At 38.7% G+C, this 26,330-nt stretch overlaps 1 protein-coding gene across 1 annotated transcript in view; it reads right to left on the bottom strand.

Annotated features, from left to right (window-relative positions):
- LOC138446670 (ATP-binding cassette sub-family C member 4-like) overlaps positions 1-26,330 on the bottom strand; it is a 161,567-nt gene that overhangs the window by 6,000 nt on the left and 129,237 nt on the right. The window contains exons 26-28 of the mRNA XM_069601899.1: positions 24,055-24,144; positions 6,727-6,899; positions 6,182-6,287 (exon numbers count right to left, since the gene is read on the bottom strand). Of these exons, the coding sequence (XP_069458000.1) occupies positions 6,182-6,287; positions 6,727-6,899; positions 24,055-24,144 (369 nt within the window). The remainder of the gene's footprint in view (positions 1-6,181; positions 6,288-6,726; positions 6,900-24,054; positions 24,145-26,330) is intronic.

The following is a 26,330-nucleotide window of genomic DNA, read 5'->3' as shown; positions in this document are numbered from 1 at the left end:
GAGCTCATGCAATGAGAAGTCTGCACATGGCAATGAAGACTGGCCCCTACTCGCTGCAACTAGAGAAAAGTCTGTGTAGCAAGGAAGACCCAGCACAGCCTAAAATAAATAAATAAATAAAAGGTTTTTGTTTTTTTTTAAAGAACAGAATATGCAGGAACTCTAAACAACACACAGGTTGTTTTTCAACATATAGATACTACAGTAAATTTAATCCTTTGCATTTAATTGGAAACATTTACTAGTCTCATAAAGGCCATTTTCCTGTTAATCATTTGTTTAGTACTGTGAATCACTGCTAAGGGCAGCTTTCTCAAAAGAGTCCGAGAAAATAAAATCTGTTTCATACACTTAATGGGCTTCCAAGGTAAAGTGGGTAAAGAATCTGCCTGCAATGCAGGAAACACAAGAGACACAGGTTCGAAACCTGGGTTGGGAAGATCCCCTGGAGAAAGGCATGGCAATCCATTCTAGTATTCTTGCCTGGAAAATCATATGGACAGAGGAGTCTGGTGGACTACAGTCCATGGGATCATAGAGAGTCAGACATGACTGAGCAACTTTCACTTTCACATCTGCATAATAATTTAAACGTTCAGTGAAAGTTGCTCAGTCATGTCCGACTCTCTATGACCCCATGGAACTGTAGTCCACCAGGCTCCTCTGTCCATGGAATTCTCCAGGTAAGAATACTGGAGTGGGTAGCCATCTCCTTCTCCAGGGGATCTTCCTGACTCAGGGATTAAACTCAAGTCTCCTGAATTGCAGGTGGAATCTTTACCATCTGAGCCACTAGGGAAGCCCTGTAACTTGGCATGTCAATTTAGATGTCTCAAATGTGAAATTCTACTTAAGCATAGCATTACAGAACATAACTACCACTCCTGATGTTGAAGAAGAAAAACTGCAGTTTTAAAACACTGGTCTCCACACATCTACATTAATTAATCTATGAAACAGTACACAAGAATTGGAGAAAAGACAGTTTCTATGGTAAATAGTACTGGGAAAGCTGAACACCTGAAAATATATGAAATTAGACACTCCCTCACATCATGCACAAAAATAAACTCAAAATGGCTTCAAAATCTAATATAAGGCTGGGAACTATAAAACTAAATGAAAACAAAGGCAAAAGACTCTTTGACAGAGTCTTTTGCAATATTTTTTTTTAGATTAGTCTCCCAAAGCAAAAGAAATAAAAGCAAAAACAAATGAAACATAATCAAACTTAAAAGCCAAGGCTCATGTAGGGGCTACAAGAGCTGAGATGGGACACAGACGAAAAAAGGCCAGAAATAGAATTTTACCAACTTAGCCTTTACATTTACTGGTTTGGTAAAAGACTCTAGATATTTCAGAACAAATAAACATAAAACAAATCCAAATTCTCATTATGTACAGAAAAATAGGTATAATTTTGGATTTTTAACATCCCTTATAAGAAAAAGCTCCTACAATCTCCCGTTAGGTCCCCAACTCTTCTCATAATCCAAGATAAACTATTAACTACGCTGGACTGGAAGAAACACAAGCTGGAATCAAGATTGCTGGGAGAAATATCAATAACCTCAGATATGCAGATGATACCACCCTTATGGCAGAAAGTGAAGAGGAACTAAAAAGCCTCTTGATGAAAGTGAAAGAGGAGAGTGAAAAAATTGGCTTAAAGCTCAACATTCAGAAAACGAAGATCATGGCATCCGGTCCCATCACTTCATGGGAAATAGATGGGGAAACAGTGGAAGCAGTGTCAGACTTTATTTTGGGGGGCTCCAAAATCACTGCAGATGGTGATTGCAGCCATGAAATTAAAAGATGCTTACTCCTTGGAAGAAAGGTTATAAGCAACCTAGATAGTATATTCAAAAGCAGAGACATTACTTTGCCAACTAAAGTCCGTCTAATCAAGGCTATGGTTTTTCCAGTAGTCATGTATGGACATGAGAATTAGACTGTGAAGAAGGCTGAGCACCGAAGAACTGATGCTTTTGAACTGTGGTGTTGGAGAAGACTCTTGAGAGTCCTTTGGACTGCAAAGAGATCCAACCAGTCCATTCTGAAGGAGATCAGTCCTGGGTGTTCATTGGGAGGACTGATGCTAAAGCTGAAACTCCAGTACTTTGGCCACCTCATGCAAAGACTTGACTCGTTGTAAAAGACTTTGATGCTGGGAGGGATTGGGGGCAGGAGAAGAAGGGGACGACTGAGGATAAGATGGCTGGATGGCATCACGGACTCGATGAACAGGAGTCTGAGTGAACTCCGGAAGATGGTGATGGACAGGGAGGCCTGGCGTGCTGCGATTCATGGGGTCGCAGAGAGTTGGACACGACTGAGCGACTGAACTGAACTGAAACCACATATTCAAGTTGGTATGATAACAATCCCCAAATCCTAAGATCTCTCCAGGAACCCCAACCCTGAACTGCTTATCAAGCTCTAGTAGGTTAAGTAAAAATTACATTATGTTGGATGAGTAAGTCAGTTACATAAGCTCAATGAAGATGTGTTTATGAAGCCTGTTTATGTGCAAATATTCCAGACAGCTGTCCTAGAAATAAAAATGAAATGGACCCACTGCAAGACAATTTGATCCTTTTCACTGGCAAGATGTCATCAGTGATAAAGAAGAATGCAGGGAGAGGTGGGTCAGTGCACTAAGAGGTGGGGGTGCCCAAGAGAGGATGGAGGAGAAGCCTGATAAGAAAGATGCTGGAAATGATGACATCAATGGAGAGTTCCCACTGTGCAACAAGCAGAGTGGGGAGGGGGAGATCTGAGTGTCAGATTTGTCTCTGGCTGCCTGGTGATGACACGGGACAGCTGTCCAACCCTGGAAGGTGGGTCCTCATTGGGAAAATGGGTGCCTGTGATTTTCTCAGTGACTGGACAATGTGGTGAGTATTAACTCAAAATCCTGTCCTGGGTCTTGAAATAGTAAATCATTCTTCTCACTGGGGAGGGATGAACGCTGGGTCAGGGTGACCTCCACAGCCGCTCTCCCAAAGCTGCTGCCTTTGCACATAAGTGCCACCCCCCATAAAGTATCTCTTCTTCCCAACTGTACTTTCTACCTCAGTGTTAGTTATCTTTCCTCTGAAAACTTGAGTGAAATCTCTTGGAGTGTTTTTGAAGGAGCTTTTCTCTTCTCAAATGTTCTAATTACAGCATATAGGTTTATGAAAGAAAAGTTCCATTAAGATAAAAAACAGAATTTAAGTAAAACTCTAGTTAGGTTGAGCTGTTTAGTCAGGTAGGGATGTTACAACCATTTCTGATTTTCACTTCTGTGGGAAAAATTCTAAAAAGAGGTTTGAGATGAGGAAGAAACAAAGAATATAAAACCATAAGATGGACTATAAACAGAAGAGGTGGGATCTGAGTTTCTCAGCTCTGCTTTTGGTTCTTCATCATTCATTTCCAGAGAATTATCTGAGGACAGTGAAAGTGTTGACCACAGATAACAGTGTTAGAGCAACTGCAGATTGTCACATGCTTCCTTTGTTCACACCAACAGGAGAATCCGGGTGATATGAAGACGTCAGTGTTCACAGACTGGAGGGAAGAGGTGGGCTGTTGGCTGCAGAGAAAGCAGGTCATGAGCACCCAGCTACTCTCAAAAACTGCAGGAAGAACCCTCTAGTGTAGAGAGTGGTGAGTCTTAGGATAAAGAGTATTTCTAATTTGTCTGTCTTGCTCCACTGTTTTGTGGCAACAGAGAAAGTAAGGAAGATTATATTGGTTGTCATTATGACTCCATCATGTTTAATAAACTTAATATTGAGAGAACTTCCTTGTGGAATCAAATTCTAAGCCTGACATATGAATGGTGCTTAATGAATCAAAGTGGCTAAATCCTTTAGGAGAGACGACACATACACAAAGCTATTAATTAAGTCACAGTTGTTTCCCAAAAAGCCCTTTCTCGGATTTACTTACAGTGAACAGAACCATATCCATCTAATCATTTCAAGATATTTGATAAAAGTGACAATTTGGAAAATATATAGATGTCTAAGTTTTAGATTAATTATGCTCTATCCCTATGATGAAATTTTAGGCAGCTTTAAGAATTGAGCTGTGGAAAATTAATAAATGACATGGGGAATTTTAAGAATATATAAAAATTCTGGTAATGAAATATTCTGTTTTACAGAATAAAACAAATTATTAAAATGGCTCTAATGTTATCCAAATAATATAGCACTATATAACTGCCACTTTCTGGTAGTGGGTATTTTGTAACCTTCCCTTTATGAGATTTTCTTTTATTTTCCTATTTCTACCTTGCACATTTATTGCTTTTTTTAACAAAAAAAATATTTTTATGGATTAGATTCAATTAAAAATATAATTTAAAAAAACATATTCATCTATCTTTCTGCAGAAGTATTCACATGCAATAAAATGTAATTATTACACCTTATCACTTGCAATGATAGGACTTTATGGTGACAACCCTGTCAGTTATGCCCTTCATGAGCATCTGACACTTCTGCAGCTACTCCTTGAGGCCGGTCACGTGCCCTCTGGAGCATCAGGCTTTGAAGCAGACTGACTCATCTTTTTACCCACATTAAAGCTTTCAGAATAGACAGTCACCTGTTTTCCAGAAAGGAACGAGGTATAGTTATCCCTCAATGTGGGTGCAGTTCCAGAACACCTCAACAAAGTGAATATGGCAGTAAAGTGAGTCATATGAATGTTCTGGTTTCCCAGAACATACAGAAGCTATGTTTACATGACACTGGCCTTTCAAGTGTGCAACAGCATTATGTCTGAGAAAACAATGTAGAGACCTTAGACTAAAAACAATGCATTGCCATAAAAAATACTAACCAACGGAGGGGACTTCAGTAAGTCAGAGCAGTAACACTGATGGTGCAGATCACCAGAGAAACTATGATTGTGAAAAAGTTTGACGTATAATGAGAATTACCCAAAGGTAAGACAGCGAACTGGAATGAGGAAATACTGTTTGAAAAATGGCGCCCATAGAGTTGCTCGATGCAGGGTTATGATAAGCTTTCAATTTGCAAAAACATAGTATCTGGGAAGTACAATAAAATAGGGGTGTCTATTTCTAAAGCAAGAAATATAAATAAGGTTCAAATTGGGAAAGGAGCACGTCAAGGTTGTATACTGTCACTCTGCTTATTTAATGTATATGCAGAGTACATTATGCTAAATGTCGGGCTGGATGAAGCTCAAGCAGGAATCAAGATTTCTGGGAGAAATATCAATAACCTCAGATATGCAGATGACACCACTCTTATGGCAGAATCAAAGAGGAACTAAAGAGCCTCTTGATGAAAGTGAAAGAAGAGAGTGAAAAAAGCTGGCTTATAACTCAGCATTCAAAAGACAAAGATCATGGCATCCAGTGCCATCACTTCATGGCAAATAGATGGGGAAACAATAGAAACAGTGACAGACTTTATTTCTTGGGCTCCAAAATCACTGTAGACAGTGACAGCAGCTAAGAAATTTAAAAGATATTGTTCCTTGGAAGAAAAGCTATGACAAACCTAGACAGTGTATTAAAAAGCTGAGACATTACTTTGGCAACCAAGGTCTGTCTAGTCAAAGCTATATGGTTTTTCCAGTAGTCATGTATGGATGTGAGAGTTTGACCATAAAGAAGGCTGAGCACCAAAGAACTGATGCTTTCAAACTGTGGTGATAGAGAAGACTCTTGAGAGTCCCTTGGACTGAAAGAATATTAAACCAGTCAATCCTAAAGGAAATCAATCCTGAATATCCATTGGAAGGACTGATGCTGAAGCTGAAGCTCCAATACTTTGGCCACCTGATGCAAAGAGCAGACTCATTGGAAAAGACCCGACTCATTGGAAAAGACCCCGATGCTAGGAAAGCTTGAAGGCAGGAGGAGAAGGGGATGACAGAGGATGAGATGGTTGGACAATGTCACAGACTGAACAGACATGAGTTTGAACAAACTGGGACATAGTGAAGCAAAGAGAGGCCTGGTATGCTGAACTCCATGGGGTCACGAACAATCAGACATGACTGAGCAAATGAACAACAACAATTTTGAGGAAAAGAGGAGAAACTAAGAGAAAATTACATTGCTGGAGGTTCCTATCAAATTTTATAAGGAAGGATACATTGAAAAATTGAACATAAATGAAAACAACTAAAGTGATGAGAGTCTTACCGATATCCGTTGACAGTCAATGACATTGCTCAACCTGTGTGTGATGGTTAGCACAGTGCAGTGAACAAATTTCTCACGAATTTTTTTTTGTATTAACTCATCAGTTCTAGAATCAAAGAAATTGATTTAGTTCAGTAAAAACAGGAAAAGCAGACTTTTGACTTAAAAAATCATGATACTTTTAATAATGTTTTTAAAAATCAATACCTTAATGTATAATCTTGTTCCTAAAAAATCTAAGTATAAAAAGTCTATTTAGAAATGTATTGTTTTTCAAAAATGGACAATAGTCTTCCCTCAAAATTGCTTGAGATTATAATGAGCTGGATTTAGGAATCTAGCTCTCTCAGGATGTCTTATAACAACATTAACCCTATATAACATGTCTTGGTTTTTCCTTTGTTTTCTGGAATTAATATTAAGAAATATCCATGAGGCCAAGAGAACACTTAGAAACATTTCTAAGCATCACTATGTGTTTTCCATTTACCACCTTTAGAATTCAAGGATTCAAATTCAAGTTTTCCTGGATCTCAGCTCCATACCTTGGATCCACATTTGATGTGGCTTTGTCAATAATCAATATCTGATTTTTCTTGAGAATAGTCCGAGCAAGGCACACCAGTTGTCTCTGTCCAACACTTAAGTTCAACCCAGATTCTGCTAATTCAGTATTCATTTTACCAGGAAGATGTTCAAAGGTGTCTTTAAGTTGCACCTGTGGATACAGAAAGAATGACATTTTCCTAAGCAAACTGTTACTGAAGTAGACAAGCCTCTTACACATTAGAACTCTGACGTCCTCAAGACTTCTTATGTATCTTACATGTACAGCCAGGTGATGTGGAGAGCTCTTTCCAAAGAGTGTTCACTGAGAAAGATGGTGGGGTCAAGTCAGGACAGAAAGATCTCAATCTCCCTCATCCGTGCCACAGGATAGCCTCCAGAAACTCCACCGAGGGATTAGTTAAGGAAGTCTCTCAAAAAATGAAGCTATTTCTCCCAATGCGGTTTAAACAGAAAAGTTAAAACAATCTTTATGGTTGAGTCAAGTTTCCCAATGTTCATTTTGCATAGGAGTTGGTACACTAAAAAAAAACTTCAAAAATTTTTACAGTAAGTGTTTTTCTCTGAAGATAAAATCTTACCGGTACATTTGGTTTTAGAAAAGGCAGAGGAACCAGAGATCAAAATGCCAACATCCGCTGGATCATGGAAAAAGCAAGAGAGTTCCAGAAAAACATCTATTTCTGTTTTATTGACTATTCCAATGCCTTTGACTGTGTGGATCACAATAAACTGTGGAAAATTCTGAAAGAGATGGGAATATCAGACCACTTGACCTGCCCCTTGAGAAACCTGTATGCAGGTCAGGAAGCAACAGTTAGAACTGGGCATGGAACAACAGACTGGTTCCAAACAGGAAAAGGAGTACATCAAGGCTGTATATTGTCACCCTGCTTATTTAACTTATATGCAGAGTACATCATGAAAATATGCTGGGCTAGAAGAAGCACAAGCTGGAATAAAGATTGCTGGGAGGAATATCAATAACCTAAGATATGCAGATGACACCACCCTTATGGCAGAAAGTGAAGAACTAAAGAGCCTCTTGATGAAAGTGAAAGAGGAGAGTGAAAAAGTTGGCTTGAAGCTCAACATTCAGAAAATGAAGATCATGGCATCCAGTCCCATCACTCCATGGCAAATAGATGGGGAAACAGTGGAAACAGTGACTGAATTTATTTTGGGAGGCTCCAAAGTCACTGCAGGTGGTGATTGCACACGTGAAATTAAAAGACACTTACTCCTTGGAAGGAAAGTTATGACCAACATAGAAAGCATGTTAAAAAGCAGAGACATTACTTTGTCAGCAAAGGTCTGTCTAGTCAAGGCTATGGTTTTTCCAGTAGTCATGTATGGATGTGAGAGCTGGACTACAAAGTAAGCTGTGTGCTGAAGAATTGATGCTTTTAAACTGTGGTGTTTTGCATACAGGGTCGTCATTGCCATCTTTCTAAATTCCATATATATGTGTTAGTATACTGTATTGGTGTTTTTCTTTCTGGCTTACTTCACTCTGTATAATCGGCTCCAGTTTCATCCATCTCATCAGAACTGATTCAAATGAATTCTTTTTAACGGCTGAGTAATACTCCATTGTGTATATGTACCACTACTTTCTTATCCATTCATCTGCTGATGGACATCTAGGTTGTTTCCATGTCCTGGCTATTATAAACAGTGCTGCGATGAACATTGGGGTACATGTGTCTCTTTCAATTCTGGTTTCCTCGGTGTGTATGCCCAGCAGTGGGATTGCTGGGTCATACGGTAGTTCTATTTGCAATTTTTTAAGGAATCTCCACACTGTTCTCCATAGTGGCTGTACTAGTTTGCATTCCCACCAACAGTGTAGGAGGGTTCCCTTTTCTCCACACCCTCTCCAACATTTATTGCTTGCAGATTTTTGGATCGCAGCCATTCCGACTGGTGTGAAGTGGTACCTCATTGTGGTTTTGATTTGCATTTCTCTAATAATGAGTGATGTTGAGCATCTTTTCATGTGTTTGTTAGCCATCCGTATGTCTTCTTTGGAGAAATGTCTATTTAGTTCTTTGGCCCATTTTTTGATTGGGTCGTTTATTTTTCTGGAATTGAGCTGCATAAGTTGCTTGTATATTTTTGAGATTAGTTGTTTGTCAGTTGCTTCATTTGCTATTATTTTCTCCCATTCCGAAGGCTGTCTTTTCACCTTGCTTATAGTTTCCTTTGTTGTGCAGAAGCTTTTAATTTTAATTAGATCCCATTTGTTTATTTTTGCTTTTATTTCCAGAATTCTGGGAGGTGGATCATAGAGGATCCTGCTGTGATTTATGTCGGAGAGTGTTTTGCCTATGTTCTCCTCTAAGAGTATTATAGTTTGGAATTTAGAAAGATGGCAATGACGACCCTGTATGCAAGACAGGAAAAAAGACACAGATGTGTATAATGGACTTTTGGACTCAGAGGGAGAGGGAGAGGGGGGGATGATTTGGGAGAATGGCATTCTAACATGTATACTATCATGTAAGAATTGAATTGCCAGTCTATGTCTGACGCAGGATACAGCATGCTTGGGGCTGGTGCATGGGGATGACCCACAGAGATGTTATGGGGAGGGAGGTGCGAGGGGGGTTCATGTTTGGGAACACCTGTAAGAATTAAAGATTTTAAAATTAAAAAAAATTTAAAAAAGTTAAAAATAAAATAAAATTTAAAAAAAAAATAAAATAAACTGTGGTGTTGGAGAAGACTCTTGAGAGTCCCTTGGACTGCAAGGAGATCCAACCAGTCCATCCTAAAGGAGATTAGTCCTGGGTGTTCATTGCAAGGACTGATGTTGAAGCTGAAACTCCAATACTTGGCCACCTGATGTGAAGAGCTGACTCATTTGAAAAGACCCTGATGCTGGGAAAGATTGAGGGCAGGAGGAGAAGGGAACGAAAGAGGATGAGATCATTGGATGGCATCACTGACTCAATGGACATATGTTTGGGTAGACTCCGGGAGTTGGTGATGGATAGGGAGTCCTGACATACTGCGGTTCATGGGGTGGCAAAGAGCCGGATATGACTGAGTGACTGAACTTAACTGAAAATACACAAATTCAAACAATTGCAAACTGCACCTTATACATTAGTAATCCTGGAACCTGCTCTGGTGATGGTTCTTTCCCAAGTTTACTTCTATAAATACTGGACCAATAAAATGCATTTTCCTCAGTGTCATAAATGTCTTGTAGCGAATGAAAACTCATGAAAAATAAAACACAACATCTTATTTCCCCCAGAATATGGATATAGGTGATGTTTATATTAATCTATCTTCATAAAGTTATACTCCAAAGATTAGAAAAAACAAACTTTTAACTGCCAAAGATAATCTGAAACTACATTTGGTGGTAGGGATAAGTTCAATAAATATTTATTTTGGAAAAGTATTATAGAGCAAGAACCAAACTCAGGCTTTACTTGAAGTTGAATAACAAAGAAGAAATACACTCCAAATTAAGAGACCAACAAATTGATGAGTCATGGCTGATAAATTACCTGACACTTTACAATGTCAGATAACAACACACCAAGGATGAGTGAGCAGTGTTTTTAATTTTTCTTTTTTCAGGTATCCTAAATGCTGGAGCACATCTATGAATGTGAACCTGAATTGTGTTCCAGATGGGAGTCTGATCCCGTGAAAAAGGAATCCTGAGTTAGAATTAAATATGGTATTTGTAGATAGTGTTAGCATGAAAAGTACATAAAATCTAAAGAGTAAGATTTAGATTGTGGTGCAAGTGGTTGGACTTGCTTAAGACTGACATCCTGACTCACACTTGCCTCTGACTTGGATGACGTCTCATCACTAATTTGATTTTATACTTTCCTTTGAGTTTGTCCATATTGGAGTCACAAGGAAAAAGGGTTGTGAGGGGAAATGTTTTTCAGAAAATGTTAATTTCTGAGATTCTGTCTTTATTTATAAATCAGGGATGGTGATGAGAATATATGAATATGAAGGCTCTCTGTAGTATAATGATAAAATCAAATTATAATTAAGTATTAAAATGGGAAAAAAAGGACAATAGAAGCAGAGACAATAATAACTAGGAGCTACAATTAGAGAATCTGAAAACATACTAGGTAATAGTATAATATTACTTTTAAATGTATTGATTGACATGACTGTGTTAGGACATATAACGGAACGTGCTTGTTCTTACAAGGTGTACATTTTTGTATTTAAAGGTGAAATCCAACTTTTAATAAACGTTTCTACAACTTAGAAACAATTCAGCAAAATGTAGATTATATTGATGGAGAAAACATGGGAAGACACTAACAGCTGATGAATGAGGTGAAGGTGTATATGTGTTATCATACTATTCCTTCCATGTTCCTATGATTTGAAAATTTTAAAACAATAAATTGGAGGCTTGGGAGTCCCTGGTAGTCCAGTGGTTAACAATCCACCTGCCAATGCACAGGACATGGGTTTCATCCCTGATCCAGGAAGATCCCACGTGGCAAGGAGCAAGTAAACCCATGTGCCACACTACTGAGCCCATACCCTAGAGCCCACGGGCTGCAACTCCTGAGCCTGCAGGCCACAGTACTGAAGCCTGTGTGCGCCAGAGCCCAGGTGCCACAACAGAAGGAGCCATGTCAGTGAGAAGCTGTATACTGCCACTAAGATTAGCCCCTGTTTGCCACAACTAGAGAAAGCCTACAAGCAGCAATGAAGAACCAGCACAGCCAAATGAAAAAAAAAAAAAAATGGAGACTTGAAGCCAGACAGCCTGGGCATAAGTCCTGCCTGGCTCTGCCAACTGGGCAAGTTTCTAAACTTACTCTACCTTAGCTTCCTAAGCTCTAAGACTATATTATTATAATTATAAAGATGGGTACCTCCTAACATTGATAGAGTATAAAATGAATCAGTACATGTAGAATATTTGACAGATCAATAGATATTGCCCAATAATAATGCTGTCAGCTGGCCTCTCTTCATGTTCTGCTCCATTGTCCTCCTTTGCATGTATCAACACTGAGACCTCGTTACATATGCATTGACTTGTTTTCTATCTTCTCCAAGAGACTTTAAGCTCCAAGGGTAGGGATTTTGTCTTTTTATGACTGTGACAGCCCTACAATCTGCAACACTGCCTGTCTAACAAGCTCTCAGGAGATATTTGTTGCCTGTATGAATGAAGGCATGAGTGAATCTCATCGTGTAACACATCTGTTCCAATAAACTAGAAAATAAATCCACATATATAAATAATTTATACATAATACTATCTTCTTATTAAGTTTAAATATAAAAGGAATATATTATAACAATTAACTGGGTCCAAGATATCACAACCTCACACTTTAAACAGTGGAAAGCACTGAAAAAGTTATGATTTAAGGAAAACAGAGTAAATAATACTATTCAAAACTATACATCTCAGTAGAGAATCCTTCACACTGTTTTTGAGTTTGGGAAAATAACAGAATATAGCAAAATTGAAAAATAATACACTGAAATTGAAGGCGCCCTGTTTCTATCACTATAAACATTTTAATGTAACCTACTACGTGTACTGAATCTACCAACCAGGCACCAACACCCCTCTCAGGAGATCAACACAGATGTCAGACGGTTTCTATATTTTGTGGAACCTTCTTACTTTTCAAAAAGAAAGGCTGGTGTGGACTGAAGGAGACACTGAAATGCAATCAACAGATGGGGAAGAACTTTCACTAGAGCAGGACTGGCAGTAAAGGAAGTAAAGGGGAGCCCGTTCACATAACACAGGCCCGGAAGTGGACATGTGACCTGTCTCCACCACAGGGACGGAACCACGTGGTTCCTGATGCAGAGGCTGCTGATGCCCAGGCTTCTGTATCTCAGTTTCCTGTGTGATGAGACACATTTCTGTCCAAACAGAGACACTATCAACATCGAACATTTGACTGCATGATTTCTTCCCCAGTTTTGACAGGACAGACCATATGCTTAACTTCATATCCCAGAATCCTAGCTGCTTTGTTTTCACTTTTTTAACAGAAGCAACACATTACTGATTAATCTTGAGAGTTTTATCTACTGTGCTCTTTTAACCTTTGAGTGATAAGGTGCTTCCTCTTCAAGTACATTCATGTTTTATTTGTGGCATTATCTTGCTTCTTAGCGCCCCAATCAGCACTAATTAACTGATGAATTTTTGTCAGTTTGTAGTAAGGTGGCTAGTTTTCAGTATACGAAAAATGTATTTTCAGCATATTTTGAAAAATAACCAAGATGAGATGGGCAGAATCCATTGCACTGCCTCCCTTCTGAATGTCCATCTCTCTCAAGGAAGAAGGAGAAAACAGAACTAGAGGACTTTAAAAAAGGAAAACATAGTGTTTCCCTCCTACTCACTCTCAGGCCACCTCTGTGAGTTTGGGTTCACGTGTCCAGTTTGGAACCATTTACACACTAATAACTATGGTTTTGAGTTCATATAAAAATTGACCTCACTGATTTAGTGATACCTCTTAGAGTGACAGGCTTTCCAGGTGGTACAGTGGTTATGAATCCTCCTACCAAATGGAGGAGATACAAGAGATGAGGGTTCAATCCCTGGTTTGGGAAGATCCCCTGGAGGAGGAAACAACAACCCACTGCAATATTTCTTGCCGGGAAAACTCCATGGACAAACGAGTCTGGCAGGCTATAGTTCCACAGAGGGTCACAAAATGTCAGACATGATCAAGCATGCACACACACACACACACTTAGAGTGATAAATCACCCCATTATCCTATTTCTTCAGGAATTTTTCTTTATCACAGGTGTATGTTTTCAATGAAAGATTTGGTAGGTTTTCTTTAAAACAGTCAAATAAGCAATTCCTAGAGAAAAACAATGATGGGATGATTTCTGTAAGTGATATTAGCAAAGTTAACATGGTAAATTCCAGAAGCAATATATGGAAACCACAAACTTCACTTTTGAAATACACTCATGTCTATTTCTTTTTATAGAAAGCTCCAAATATAGTTAAAATAAAGACAGATCTTAGTATTATCTACCCCTTCCAACACTTCATCATTTTTAGAATTTAGATAAAATTTGCCTCTCTGTCCATGGAATGTGTTCAAAAATTCTAGAGTAATTTTTCTACCTGAGAATCTGTGAAAAAATATATCAGCTGGGAAACAAATAGAAAAATAATTTACCAGTTCTTCCAGTATTTTTCTTAAGATGTCATAATTTCACCATTAAATCTGTCCTGTGAATTCAAGATCAGTTAGTTCAATTCAGTTCAGTCATTCAGTCATGTCCTACTCTTTGCGACCCCATGGATTACACAATGCCAGGCTTCCCTGTCCATCACCAACTCCTGGAGCTTACTCAAATTCATGTCCGTCAAGTCAGTGATGCCATCCAACCATCTCATCCTCTGTCACCCCCCTTCTCTTCCTGCCTTCAATCTTTTCCAGCATCAGAGTCTTTTCCAATGAGTCAGTTCTTTGCATCAGGTGGCCAAAGTATTGGAGTTACAGCTCCAGCATCAGTCCTACCAATGAATATTCAGGACTGATTTCCTTTAGGATGGACTGGTTGGATTTCCTTGCAGTTCAAGGGACTTGCAAGAGTCTTCTCCAACACCACAGTTCAAAAGCATCAATTCTTCGGTGCTCGGCTTTCCTTATAGTCCAACTCACACGTGACTACTAGAAAAATCATAGCTTTGCCAAGATGGAACTTTGTTGGCAAAGTAATGTAACATTTAAAGTAATATGCTGATTCTTGCCTGGAGAACCCCATGGACGGAGGAACCTGGTGGCTACAGTCCATGGGGTCACAAAGAGTCGGATAGGACTGAATGACTAACACTACAACAACACCTCATCTCTAGGATTCATTGGCCCGTTGTGTGGTCAGCAGAGGAGCTTGGACTTGGTAACCACATCTTCACTGTTTAATCTTTGTGCTTGGAATGGAGTTGACTGAAGCTCTGGCCCCATAGGCGGATTCTTTACTGCTGAGCCACCGGGGAAGACCTCAGACAGAGATGCGGCCTTCCTCAAAAGTATCCTCAGATTTTTAATCTTTGCTCTTAGGTGTTTATTGCCAATTTTGTACATTTAAAAACCCAAACTTCACTACCCCAGTTTACCTGAGAGCGAGATTACTGGCTTGACTACTCTCTCCTCCTCTGGACTCTCCTTTTTCTCCACCAGGTGGCCTCTGTCTCTTTTCTCCCCCATCTCTCCTCTATCCAACTCTGTGAATCTCTGTGTGTTCCAGACTGTGGGGAACACCTAAGGAACAGGTTACTGGCAGGATTTGTCTCTCTCCTACTCATTCCTCTCTCTGATCCTCCTGGTCACCTCTGTCTACTTCCTCCCTCTCCTCTTCACCGTATAACTCTGTAAATACCTCTGAGCGGTCCAGACTATAGAGCGCACATAAGGAAGTGACTACTGGCTAGCTTGTTCTCTTCTCTTTTGATCTCACCACATCTCATTCCAATTACCTCTAACTACCTCCTCCATCTTCTCTTCTCCTTATAACCCAGGGAACCTCTCTGAGTGTCCCTCAATGTGGAGAAACTTTTCATCTTTAACCTAGATGTTTTATCATCGGTGCTATATAGATGGAGAAGTCTAGAGGCTACTGTAAAAATAAAACTGAAAACCAGAAGCAGGAGGCTTAAATCCAAAGCCTGAAAACATTAGAGAACTCTTGAATTCAGGGAACATTAAGCAATAGGAGCCCATCTAATGCCTTCATACCTACACCAAAACCAAGCTCCACCCAAGGGCCAACAAGTTCCAAAACAAGACATACCACGCAAATTCTCCAGCAACACAGGAACACTCCCCTGAGCTTCAATATACAGGCAGCTCAAAATTATCCCAAAACCTTTGATGTCTCGTAACTCATTACGGGTTACTCCACTGCACTGCAGAGAGAAGAAACCCAGCTCCACCCACCAAAACTCCAACACAAGCCTCCCTAACCAGGAAACCTTGACAAGCCACTGATAGAACCCCACCCAAAGTGAGGAAGCTCCATAATAAAGAGAACTCCACAAATTACTAGAATATAAAAAGGCCACCCCCAAACACAGCAATATAACCAAGATGAAGAGACAGAGGAATACTCAGCAGGTAAAGGAACAGGTGAGTTGCCCACCAAACCAAACAAAAGAGGAAGAAGTAGGGAATCTACCGGAGAAGGAATTCCAAATATTGATAGTGAAAATGATCCAAAATCTTGAAATCAAAATGGAATCACAGATAAATAGCCTAGAGACAAGGATTGAGAAGATGCAAGAAAGGTTTAACAAGGACCTAGAAGAAATAAAAAAGAGTCAAAATATAATGAATAACGCAATAAATGAGATCAGAAACACTCTGGAGGCAACAATTAGTAGAATAACGGAGGCAGAAGATAGGATTAGTGAAATAGAAGATAGAATGGTAGAAATAAATGAATCAGAGAGGAAACAAGAAAAACGAATTAAAAGAAATGAGGACAATCTCAGAGATCTCCAGGACAATATGAAACGCTCCAACATTCGAATTATAGGAGTCCCAGAAGAAGAAGACAGAAAGAAAGATCATGAGAAAATCCTTGAGGAGATAATAGTTGAAAACTTCCCTAAAATGGGGAAGGAAATAATCACCCAAGTCCAAGAAACACAGAGAGTTCCAAATAGGATAAACCCAAGGCGAAACACCCCAAGACACATATTAATCAAATTAACAAAGATCAAACACAAAGAACAAATATTAAAAGCAGCAAGGGAAAAACAACAAATAACACACAAGGGGATTCCCATAAGGATAACAGCTGATCTTTCAATAGAAACTCTTCAGGCCAGGAGGGAATGGCAAGACATACTTAAAGTGATGAAAGACAATAACCTACAGCCCAGATTACTGTACCCAGCAAGGATCTCATTCAAATACGAAGGAGAAATCAAAAGCTTTACAGACAAGCAAAAGCTGAGAGAATTCATCACCACCAAACCAGCTCTCCAACAAATTCTAAAGGATATCCTCTAGACAGGAAACACGAAAAGGGTGTATAAACCCGAACCCAAAACAATAAAGTAAATGGTAATGGGATCATACTTATCAATAATTACCTTAAACGTAAATGGGTTGAACGCCCCAACCAAAAGACAAAGACTGGCCAAATGGATACAAAAACAAGACCCCTCTATATGCTGCTTACAAGAGACCCACCTCAAAACAAGGGACACATACAGACTGAAAGTGAAGGGCTGGAAAAAGATATACCACGCAAATAGAGACCAAAAGAAAGCAGGAGTGGCAATACTCATATCCGATAAAATAGACTTTAAAACAAAGGCTGTGAAAAGAGACAAAGAAGGCCACTACATAATGATCAAAGGAACAATCCAAGAAGAAGATATAACAATTATAAATATATATGCATCCAATATAGGAGCACCACAATATGTAAGACAAATGCTAACAAGTATGAAAGGGGAAATCAACAATAACAAAATAATAGTGGGAGACTTTAATACCCCACTCACACCTATGGACAGATCAACTAAACAGAAAATTAATAAAGAAACGCAAACTTTAAACGATACATTAGATCAGTTAGACCTAATTGATATCTACAGGACATTTCACCCCAAAACAATGAATTTCACCTTTTTTTCAAGTGCTCATGGAACCTTCTCCAGGATAGATCACATCCTGGGCCATAAATCCAAACTTGATAAATTCAAAAAAATCGAAATCATTCCAAGCATCTTTTCTGACCATAATGCATTAAGATTAGATCTCAATTACAGGAGAAAAACTATTAAAAATTCCAACATATGGAGGTTGAACAACACACTTCTGAATAACCAACAAATCACAGAAGAAATCAAAAAAGAAATCAAAATATGCATAGAAACTAATGAAAATGAAAACACAACAACCCAAAACCTGTGGGACACTATAAAAGCAGTGCTAAGAGGAAAGTTCATAGCAATACAGGCATACCTCAAGAAACAAGAAAAAAGTCAAATAAACAACCTAACTCTACAACTAAAGCAACTAGAAAAGGAAGAATTGGAGAATCCCAGAGTTAGTAGAAGGAAAGAAATCTTAAAAATTAGGGCAGAAATAAATGCAAAAGAAACAAAAGAGACCATAGCAAAGATCTACAAAGCCAAAAGCTGGTTCCTTGAAAGGATAAATAAAATTGACAAACCATTAGCCAGACTCATCAAGAAGCAAAGAGAGAAAAATCAAATCAATAAAATTAGAAATGAAAATGGAGAGATCACAACAGACAACACAGAAATACAAAGGATCATAAGAGACTACTATCAGCAGTTGTATGCCAATAAAATGGACAACGTGGAAGAAATGGACAAATTCTTAGAAAAGTACAATTTTCCAAAACTGAACCAGGAAGAAATAGAAAACCTTAACAGACCCATCACAAGCACACAAATTGAAACGGTAATCAGAAATCTTCCAGCAAACAAAAGCCCAGGTCCAGACGGCTTCACAGCTGAATTCTACCAAAAATTTCGAGAAGAGCTAACACCTATCCTCCTCAAACTCTTCCAGAAAATTGCAGAGGAAGGTAAACTTCCAAACTCATTCTATGAGGCCACCATCACCCTAATACCAAAACCTGACAAAGAGGTCACAAAAAAAGAAAACTACAGGCCAATATCACTGATGAACATAGATACAAAAATCCTCAACAAAATTCTAGCAATCAGAATCCAACAACACATTAAAAAGATCATACACCATGACCAAGTGGGCTTTATCCCAGGGATGCAAGGATTCTTCAATATCCGCAAATCAATCAATGTAATTCACCACATTAACAAATTGAAAAATAAAAACCATATGATTATCTCAATAGATGCAGAGAAGGCCTTTGACAAAATTCAACATCCATTTATGATAAAAACTCTCCAGAAAGCAGGAATAGAAGGAACATACCTCAACATAATAAAAGCTATCTATGACAAACCCACAGCAAGCATTATCCTCAACGGTGAAAAATTGAAAGCATTTCCCCTAAAGTCAGGAACAAGACAAGGGTGTCCACTTTCACCGCTACTATTCAACATAGTTCTGGAAGTTTTGGCCACAGCAATCAGAGCAGAAAAAGAAATAAAAGGAATCCAAATTGGAAAAGAAGAAGTAAAACTATCACTGTTTGCAGATGACATGATCCTCTACATGGAAAACCCTAAAGACTCCACCAGAAAATTACTAGAGCTAGTCAATGAATATAGTAAAGTTGCAGGATATAAAATCAACACACAGAAATCCCTTGCATTCCTATACACGAATAATGAGAAAGTAGAAAAAGAAATTAAGGAAACAATTCCATTCACCATTGCAACGAAAAGAATAAAATACTTAGGAATATATCTACCTAAAGAAACTAAAGACCTATATATAGAAAACTATAAAACACTGATGAAAGAAATCAAAAAGGACACTAATAGATGGAGAAATATACCATGTTCATGGATCGGAAGAATCAATATAGTGAAAATGAGTATACTACCCAAAGCAATTTACAAATTCAATGCAATCCCTGTCAAGCTACCAGCCACATTTTTCACAGAACTAGAACAAATAATTTGAAGATTTGTATGGAAATACAAAAAACCTCGAATAGCGAAAGCAATCTTGAGAAAGAAGAATGGAACTGGAGGAATCAACTTGCCTGACTTCAGGCTCTACTACAAAGCCACAGTCATCAAGACAGTATGGTACTGGCACAAAGACAGACACATAGATCAATGGAACAAAATAGAAAGCCCAGAGATAAATCCACACACATATGGACACCTTATCTTTGACAAAGAAGGCAAGAATATACAATGGAGTAAAGACAATCTCTTTAACAAGTGGTGCTGGGAAAACTGGTCAACCACTTGTAAAAGAATGAAACTAGATCACTTTCTAACACCGTACACAAAAATAAACTCAAAATGGATTAAAGATCTAAATGTAAGATCAGAAACTATAAAACTCCTAGAGGACAATATAGGCAAAACACTCAGAAATAAATCACAGCAGGATCCTCTATGATCCACCTCCCAGAATTCTGGAAATAAAAGCAAAAATAAACAAATGGGATCTAATTAAAATTAAAAGCTTCTGCACAACAAAGGAAACTATAAGCAAGGTGAAAAGACAGCCTTCGGAATGGGAGAAAATAATAGCAAATGAAGCAACTGACAAACAACTAATCTCAAAAATATACAAGCAACTTATGCAGCTCAATTCCAGAAAAATAAATGACCCAATCAAAAAATGGGCCAAAGAACTAAATAGACATTTCTCCAAAGAAGACATACGGATGGCTAACAAACATATGAAAAGATGCTCAACATCACTCGTTATTAGAGAAATGCAAATCAAAACCACAATGAGGTACCACGTCACACCAGTCAGAATGGCTGCGATCCAAAAATCTGCAAGCAATAAATGCTGGAGAGGGTGTGGAGAAAAGGGAACCCTCCTACACTGTTGGTGGGAACGCAAACTAGTACAGCCACTATGGAGAACAGTGTGGAGATTCCTTAAAAAATTGCAAATAGAACTGCCTTGTGACCCAGCAATCCCACAGCTGGGCATACACACTGAGGAAACCAGAATTGAAAGAGACACATGTGCCCCAATGTTCATCGCAGCACTGTTTATAATAGCCAGGACATGGAAACAACCTAGATGTCCATCAGCAGATGAATGGATAAGAAAGCTGTGGTACATATACACAATGGAGTATTACTCAGCCATAAAAAAGAATTCATTTGAATCAGTTCTGATGAGATGGATGAAACTGGAGCCAATTATACAGAGTGAAGTAAGCCAGAAAGAAAAACACCAATACAGTATACTAACACATATATATGGAATTTAGGAAGATGGCAATGACGACCCTGTACGCAAGACAGGAAAAAAGACACAGATGTGTATAACGGACTTTTGGACTCAGAGGGAGAGGGAGAGGGTGGGATGATTTGGGAGAATGGGAATCCTAACATGTATACTATCATGTAAGAATTGAATCACCAGTCCATGTCTGACGTAGGGTGCAGCATGCCTGGGGCTGGTGCATGGGGATGACCCAGAGAGATGTTGTGGGGAGGGAGGTGGGGGGGGTCATGTTTGGGAACGCATGTAAGAATTAAAGATTTTAAAATTAAAAAAAAAAAAATATATATATATATATATAAAAGAAAAAGAAAACTATTCGACTCTTCTCCCAGTTAAATTCTTGGTTGTATGTGCACACAGGGAGGGGCGTTTCGGGGCGGAGGGGTGGGCAGTAGACTATTTTCTAGTGTACTCCATCTTAACTATCAATAATCTTTTTGTGACTCCACTTAAAAAAAAATAAAATAAAAATAAAGTAATATGCTGTCAAGTTTGGTCACAGCTTTTCTTCCAAGGAGCTAGCGTCTTTTAATTTCATGGCTGCGGTCGCCAAGTGAAGTGATTTTGGAGACCCTCAAAATAAAGTTTTTCAGTGTTTCTATTGTTTCCCCATCTATTTGCCATGAAGTGATGGGACCAGATACCATGATCTTCGTTTTTTGAATGTTGAATTTTAAGCCAACTTTTTCACTCTCCTGTTTCACTTTCAACTGCAGCTTCTTCAGCATTCTTCAGCAAGATCATTGGATCATCCTATCTTTTATTATATTTGATAGTTAACTGCTCTCCCCTCTTCTCTTCTAGAATTTCACTATAGACTCAAAGACTTAAATGAAATCAGAGGTGCACTTCTTTTGGGGCAGGAAAAGGTAAAGCAATTGGCCTGATTTAGGAAAACAAAATCCTCATGTTGCTAGAAAGCCAGGTGGGTGTGTAAAGACTCAGTGCTGACATCCTTCAGAAACCAGAATTTCTGGCTGGAAATGTATGACCCCCCTGCTTACAGTCAAGGTTCATCTACATATTACATATTACAGATTTCAGAGCTTGCCTGTAAGGGTAACACTAAATGAAAAATACATCAATTCAAAACAACACGAACAATTACCCAGATTTGTAACGAAAAAAAATTTAAGGAACTATGCCACACTTTTCTGAAATGAAGAGAGCAATTAAAAATTTAGTATTTATGTCAAAGAGTGTTTTCCCTTTGTTTTCTCTAAGAGTTTTATTGGATCTGGTCTTACATTTAGGTCTTTAATCCATTTGAGTTTATTTTTGTATATGGTATTAGCTGCTGCTGCTGCTAAGTCACTTCAGTCGTGTCCGACTCTGTGTGACCCCATAGACAGCAGCTCACCAGCCTCCTCTGCCCACAGGATTCTCTCGGCAAGAATACTGGAGTGGGTTGCCATTTCCTTCTCCAATGCATACATGCATGCTAAGTCACTTCAGTCGTGTCTGACTCTGTGTGACGCTATGGACAGCAGCCCACCAGGCTCCTATGTCCACGGGATTCTCTAGGCAAGAATACTGGAGTGGGTTGCCATTTCCTTCTCCAATATGGTATTATGGAGTGTTCTAATTTCATTCTTTTACATGTAGCCATCCAATTTTTCCAGCACCACTTATTGAAGAGATGTCTTTTCTCCATTCTATATTCTTCCCTCTTTGTCATAGATTAGGTGATTAGGTGACCATAGGTATGTGAGTTTATCTCTGGGCTTTCTGTACTGTTCCCTTGATCTATATTTCTGCTTTGTTTTGTGTGTGTGTGTGTGTGTGCGTGTGTGTGTGTGTGCGTGTGTGTGTGTGCCAGTACCATACCATCTTGACAACTGCAGCTCTGCATTGAATTTGTCAAAAAAAGTTCATTTTGGTATTTCTATAATATCGTATGTAATGAACTTTTTGGCCAACTTAATAATGTAATCTGAAATCAGGGAACCTAATCCCCAGCTTCATATTTTCTTTCTTAAGATTGCTTTGGCTATTCAGGATCTTTCGTGTTTCCATACATATTGTAAAATTTTTGCCTTAATTCTATGAAAAAAAATGCCATTGGTAATTTGACAGGGATTGTATTAAATCTGTAGATTCTTTGGATAGTATAGTCATTTTCACAATATTGATTCTTCCAATCCAAGAATATATCTTTCAACCTGTTTGTATCAATTTTGGTTTCCTTTGTCAGTAAATTACAGTTTTCTGAGTACTTATCTTTTGCCTCCTTAAGTAGGTTTATTCTTACATATTTTATTCTTTTTGTTGCAATGGTAGTGGGATTATTTCCTAATTTCTCTTTCTGATCTTTCATTGTTAGTGTATAGGAATGCGTGTGCTTACTTTTCAGAAGCAAAAGACTGAGCTAGGTCCTATGAAAAATTCAAAGACTATCTGTGGTTTAGAAGTCTAGAGTTTCTGCCCTCAGTAGAATCAACTTGTAAAATGAGGGCAAATATACAAAATAATTTGCAATAAATATTCAAACAAACAGCAAGATAATAGTCAAAAATGTTTCATGCAAGGGTAAGGAAATTCAAAGAAGTGGGGCAAGGAGAAACATGACACAAATGACAGAAAATTCTCAAGAAATGAACCTCTCCATACAAAAGCTCAGCACATTCTCCAGGGTTCTGTTACCTGCAGTCATGCTTCAGCATTAAAATGACATAATCACCAATAAATAATCATTCTCACATTCCAGGGCTTCCCTGGTGGCTCAGACAATAATCTGCCTGCAGTGTGGGAGACTCAGGCTTGATCTCTGGGTTGGGGAGATCCCCTGGAGGATGGAATGGCAACCCACTCCAGTATTCTTGCCTGGAGAAGTCCATGTACAGAGGAGCCTGGCAAGCTACAGTCTGTGGGATCGCAAAGAGTCAGACATGACTGCATGAATCTCTTTTTTCTGTCTTCTTCTCACATTCCAGCTATAAAATATACTTTTATAGACACTTTACTATGAAACTTCCTCATTTTATTGGCCTGATCTCATTCACATCTTTCAGTTAATAATGAAAAACTACTATTTTCTCCACTTAGTGGATGTTCCCTAAGACCAGAGGAATAAAACGAACACTGGAGGGTAATTACATCACTAGATCACTAGTAGAATTTGATCCCATAACTTTAATGTCTAATTTAGTGCTCTGCAAAGGACAAGATAATGTGTCTAGTCATTCAAGGTTTTAAGGAAAAAAGCTAAGATGGAAACATGGCATTATATTGTTGGTTTTCATCATCATCAATTAATAAACATTGTAAGTATACACATGTCATCAATGTTCTTCTAGGAGGTAAACAAAGTCAGTTAAACTGTTAAGCTCCTCTTAATTACCTGCAGTGCTCTAAATGTACACACATGGATACTGATATTTAATATTAGTAAATTACCTCTTCTAAGGCATTCCACAGTTCCTCATCTGTATGTTCATTAAAAGGATCCAGATTGTTCCTCATTCTTCCAGTGAATAAAACAGGTTCCTAAATATCCCAAAATACTGAATGTTATTACCTTAACCTCTTTACATTATATCCCAATGCTTACAGAACAGAATTAAAATATAAAACATCAAAATTTAATGTAATTATTAATAATAAAATTGCAAATGTATATTTAGAAAACACTATCTATAAAATAACTTTCCAGCGTGCTACAAAATATCCTCCAGACTATTGAACATTAAGAGAAGAAAAAAATGTTGAAGAAGTTTTTTATCTTAAGAGAAACCCTGAAGAAGAGAAAGGAGGACTTGATTCTTTAAAAAACAAAACAAAAAAAGGCTTCCTGGGACCATGGGCTTAAGCACACACACGCAAACTGAGGATATAATCACTGGAGAAACTTTACATCAAAATCTACTTAAATTAATTATCAATCTTAGTGTGACTGGGAAATATCAATAGCATGATTAGTTGAGGTTTGTGCCTCAAAGCAAAACCATTAAATATTTATACACTGGCACTGAAGAATAAACTCGGCTCTTTTCTCCACTGATCAGTCTTATAGGATATGGAATCTCTCCATTTGTGTGAAAGGAACATCCTCACACGTGCGAAGAGAAGTCAGCTCCTGGGGTCTGCAGCATCTCTGTCCAAGGAGAGATCTCCTTGGATTCTACATCAACCTGATCCCCACATTCTCTCACCTGTGTGTCAGGATGACCTGCCTCACAGAGCCTCCTTACTACTAACTGCAAAGTCAGGATGACCTGAAACCCATTATGACTGGGTCATAATAAAATTATTCAAATAACTTTTCCTGTTCAACTTTTGGAGGAGCCACAAGTAAATTACTCTAGAAATGTATGTGTCCTTCCAAGTTTCAGGAATTCCCTGGTGGCTTAGAGGGTAAAGCGTCTGCCTGCAATGCGGGAGACCCAGTTTTGATCCCTGGGTCGGGAGGATCCCCTGGAGAAGGAAATGGCAACCCACTCCAGTATTCTTGCCTGGAGAATCCCATGGATGGAGGAGCCTAGTAGGCTACAGTCCACCAGTTCGCAAAGAGTCTGACACGATTAAGCAACTTCACGTTCCTTTCCTTTTTTCCAAGTTTCAAGAGAGAATCTTGTACAAAAGCTCCTGTGGATGACTTACATATTCCTCTGGAAGGCTCTAGTAAGCCAGGCCACAAGAATATGGGCAGCAGAGAAGAGCCCAACTGGCTCCTTTCAGTAAAGGGGGCAGGACAAGGGGAGAAACATGTGTGGGAACAAGAGGAGACCTGACACTTCCACAGTGCCCAGAACTGCTCGGAATCACCAGCCTCAAAATCCTGCCTGGCCTTGGGGCTAGACTTTCCTCCTCACTTCACCAAAGCCTGAGAAGATGAAGAAGACAGACATTTCTTTTCCCCAGTCATGAAAAAGAATAACACTCAGAGAGCCTCCTGTACCTTCTTTCAATATTGTCTCTGTTTTAAGTCTGGTGAGAGACGAATGCAGAAGACTCAGGGTGTGCCACCAAAAAATGTGTATCCCTAAGCAAAATCCAAAATTAAAAAGACATTATATAGGAGCTTTATTGTACAAAGTTGATTAAGTGGCCAATATGCTTCCAAAGTGGTGAAATCACTGCTCATACATTTCAAAATGATTACCGAACTGAAAACTCCAGAGACCCAAATTTAAGGTCTCCCTTAAAATTCTTGAATTTAGGACCAAGACCAAACAACCATCTGCAATGGTAAGAGTTCCTTGTTAGGGGAAGCATCATTCTACTTCAGATTTATACAAACATTTTTACTCTTTGTAATTATCAACCCTAAGATTCCTACGGGCAGGCAATTTTTCATCCTTCAGTTGTTTCCATGAGGTTAAAACAGATGACATGGTCAGGCAAGGGGAGGCTGCTCCCCAATGCTCTTCTTTTCTCTATCTTCACTTCATTTTCCAGATCATTTCAGATACGCAGCTGCTCCCTGAACATAAAATCTCAGTCAGTGTTCTTTCTGAGAAACATACTTAACTACTTCAGATACTCAGCACAAAGGATGAACATACATACTACCTGTTCTGTTCAAGGAAATAACTTAGGAAGAGCTTTCATTTTTGCTCATTCCTGAACTTTGAATGCAAATTGAGAACTACCTTCTTTAAAACACAGTATTCACCTTCGAAAGAGCCCCCAGGACTGATGGTCTATGTCCCCACTCCCCTGTCTCTGGTTCC

The sequence above is a fragment of the Ovis canadensis genome, chromosome 10 (assembly GCF_042477335.2).
Source record: "Ovis canadensis isolate MfBH-ARS-UI-01 breed Bighorn chromosome 10, ARS-UI_OviCan_v2, whole genome shotgun sequence".
Taxonomy (NCBI): domain Eukaryota; kingdom Metazoa; phylum Chordata; class Mammalia; order Artiodactyla; family Bovidae; genus Ovis; species Ovis canadensis.
Note: the sequence above shows the minus strand (reverse complement) of the source record. Positions and strands in the feature narration are given on the sequence as shown.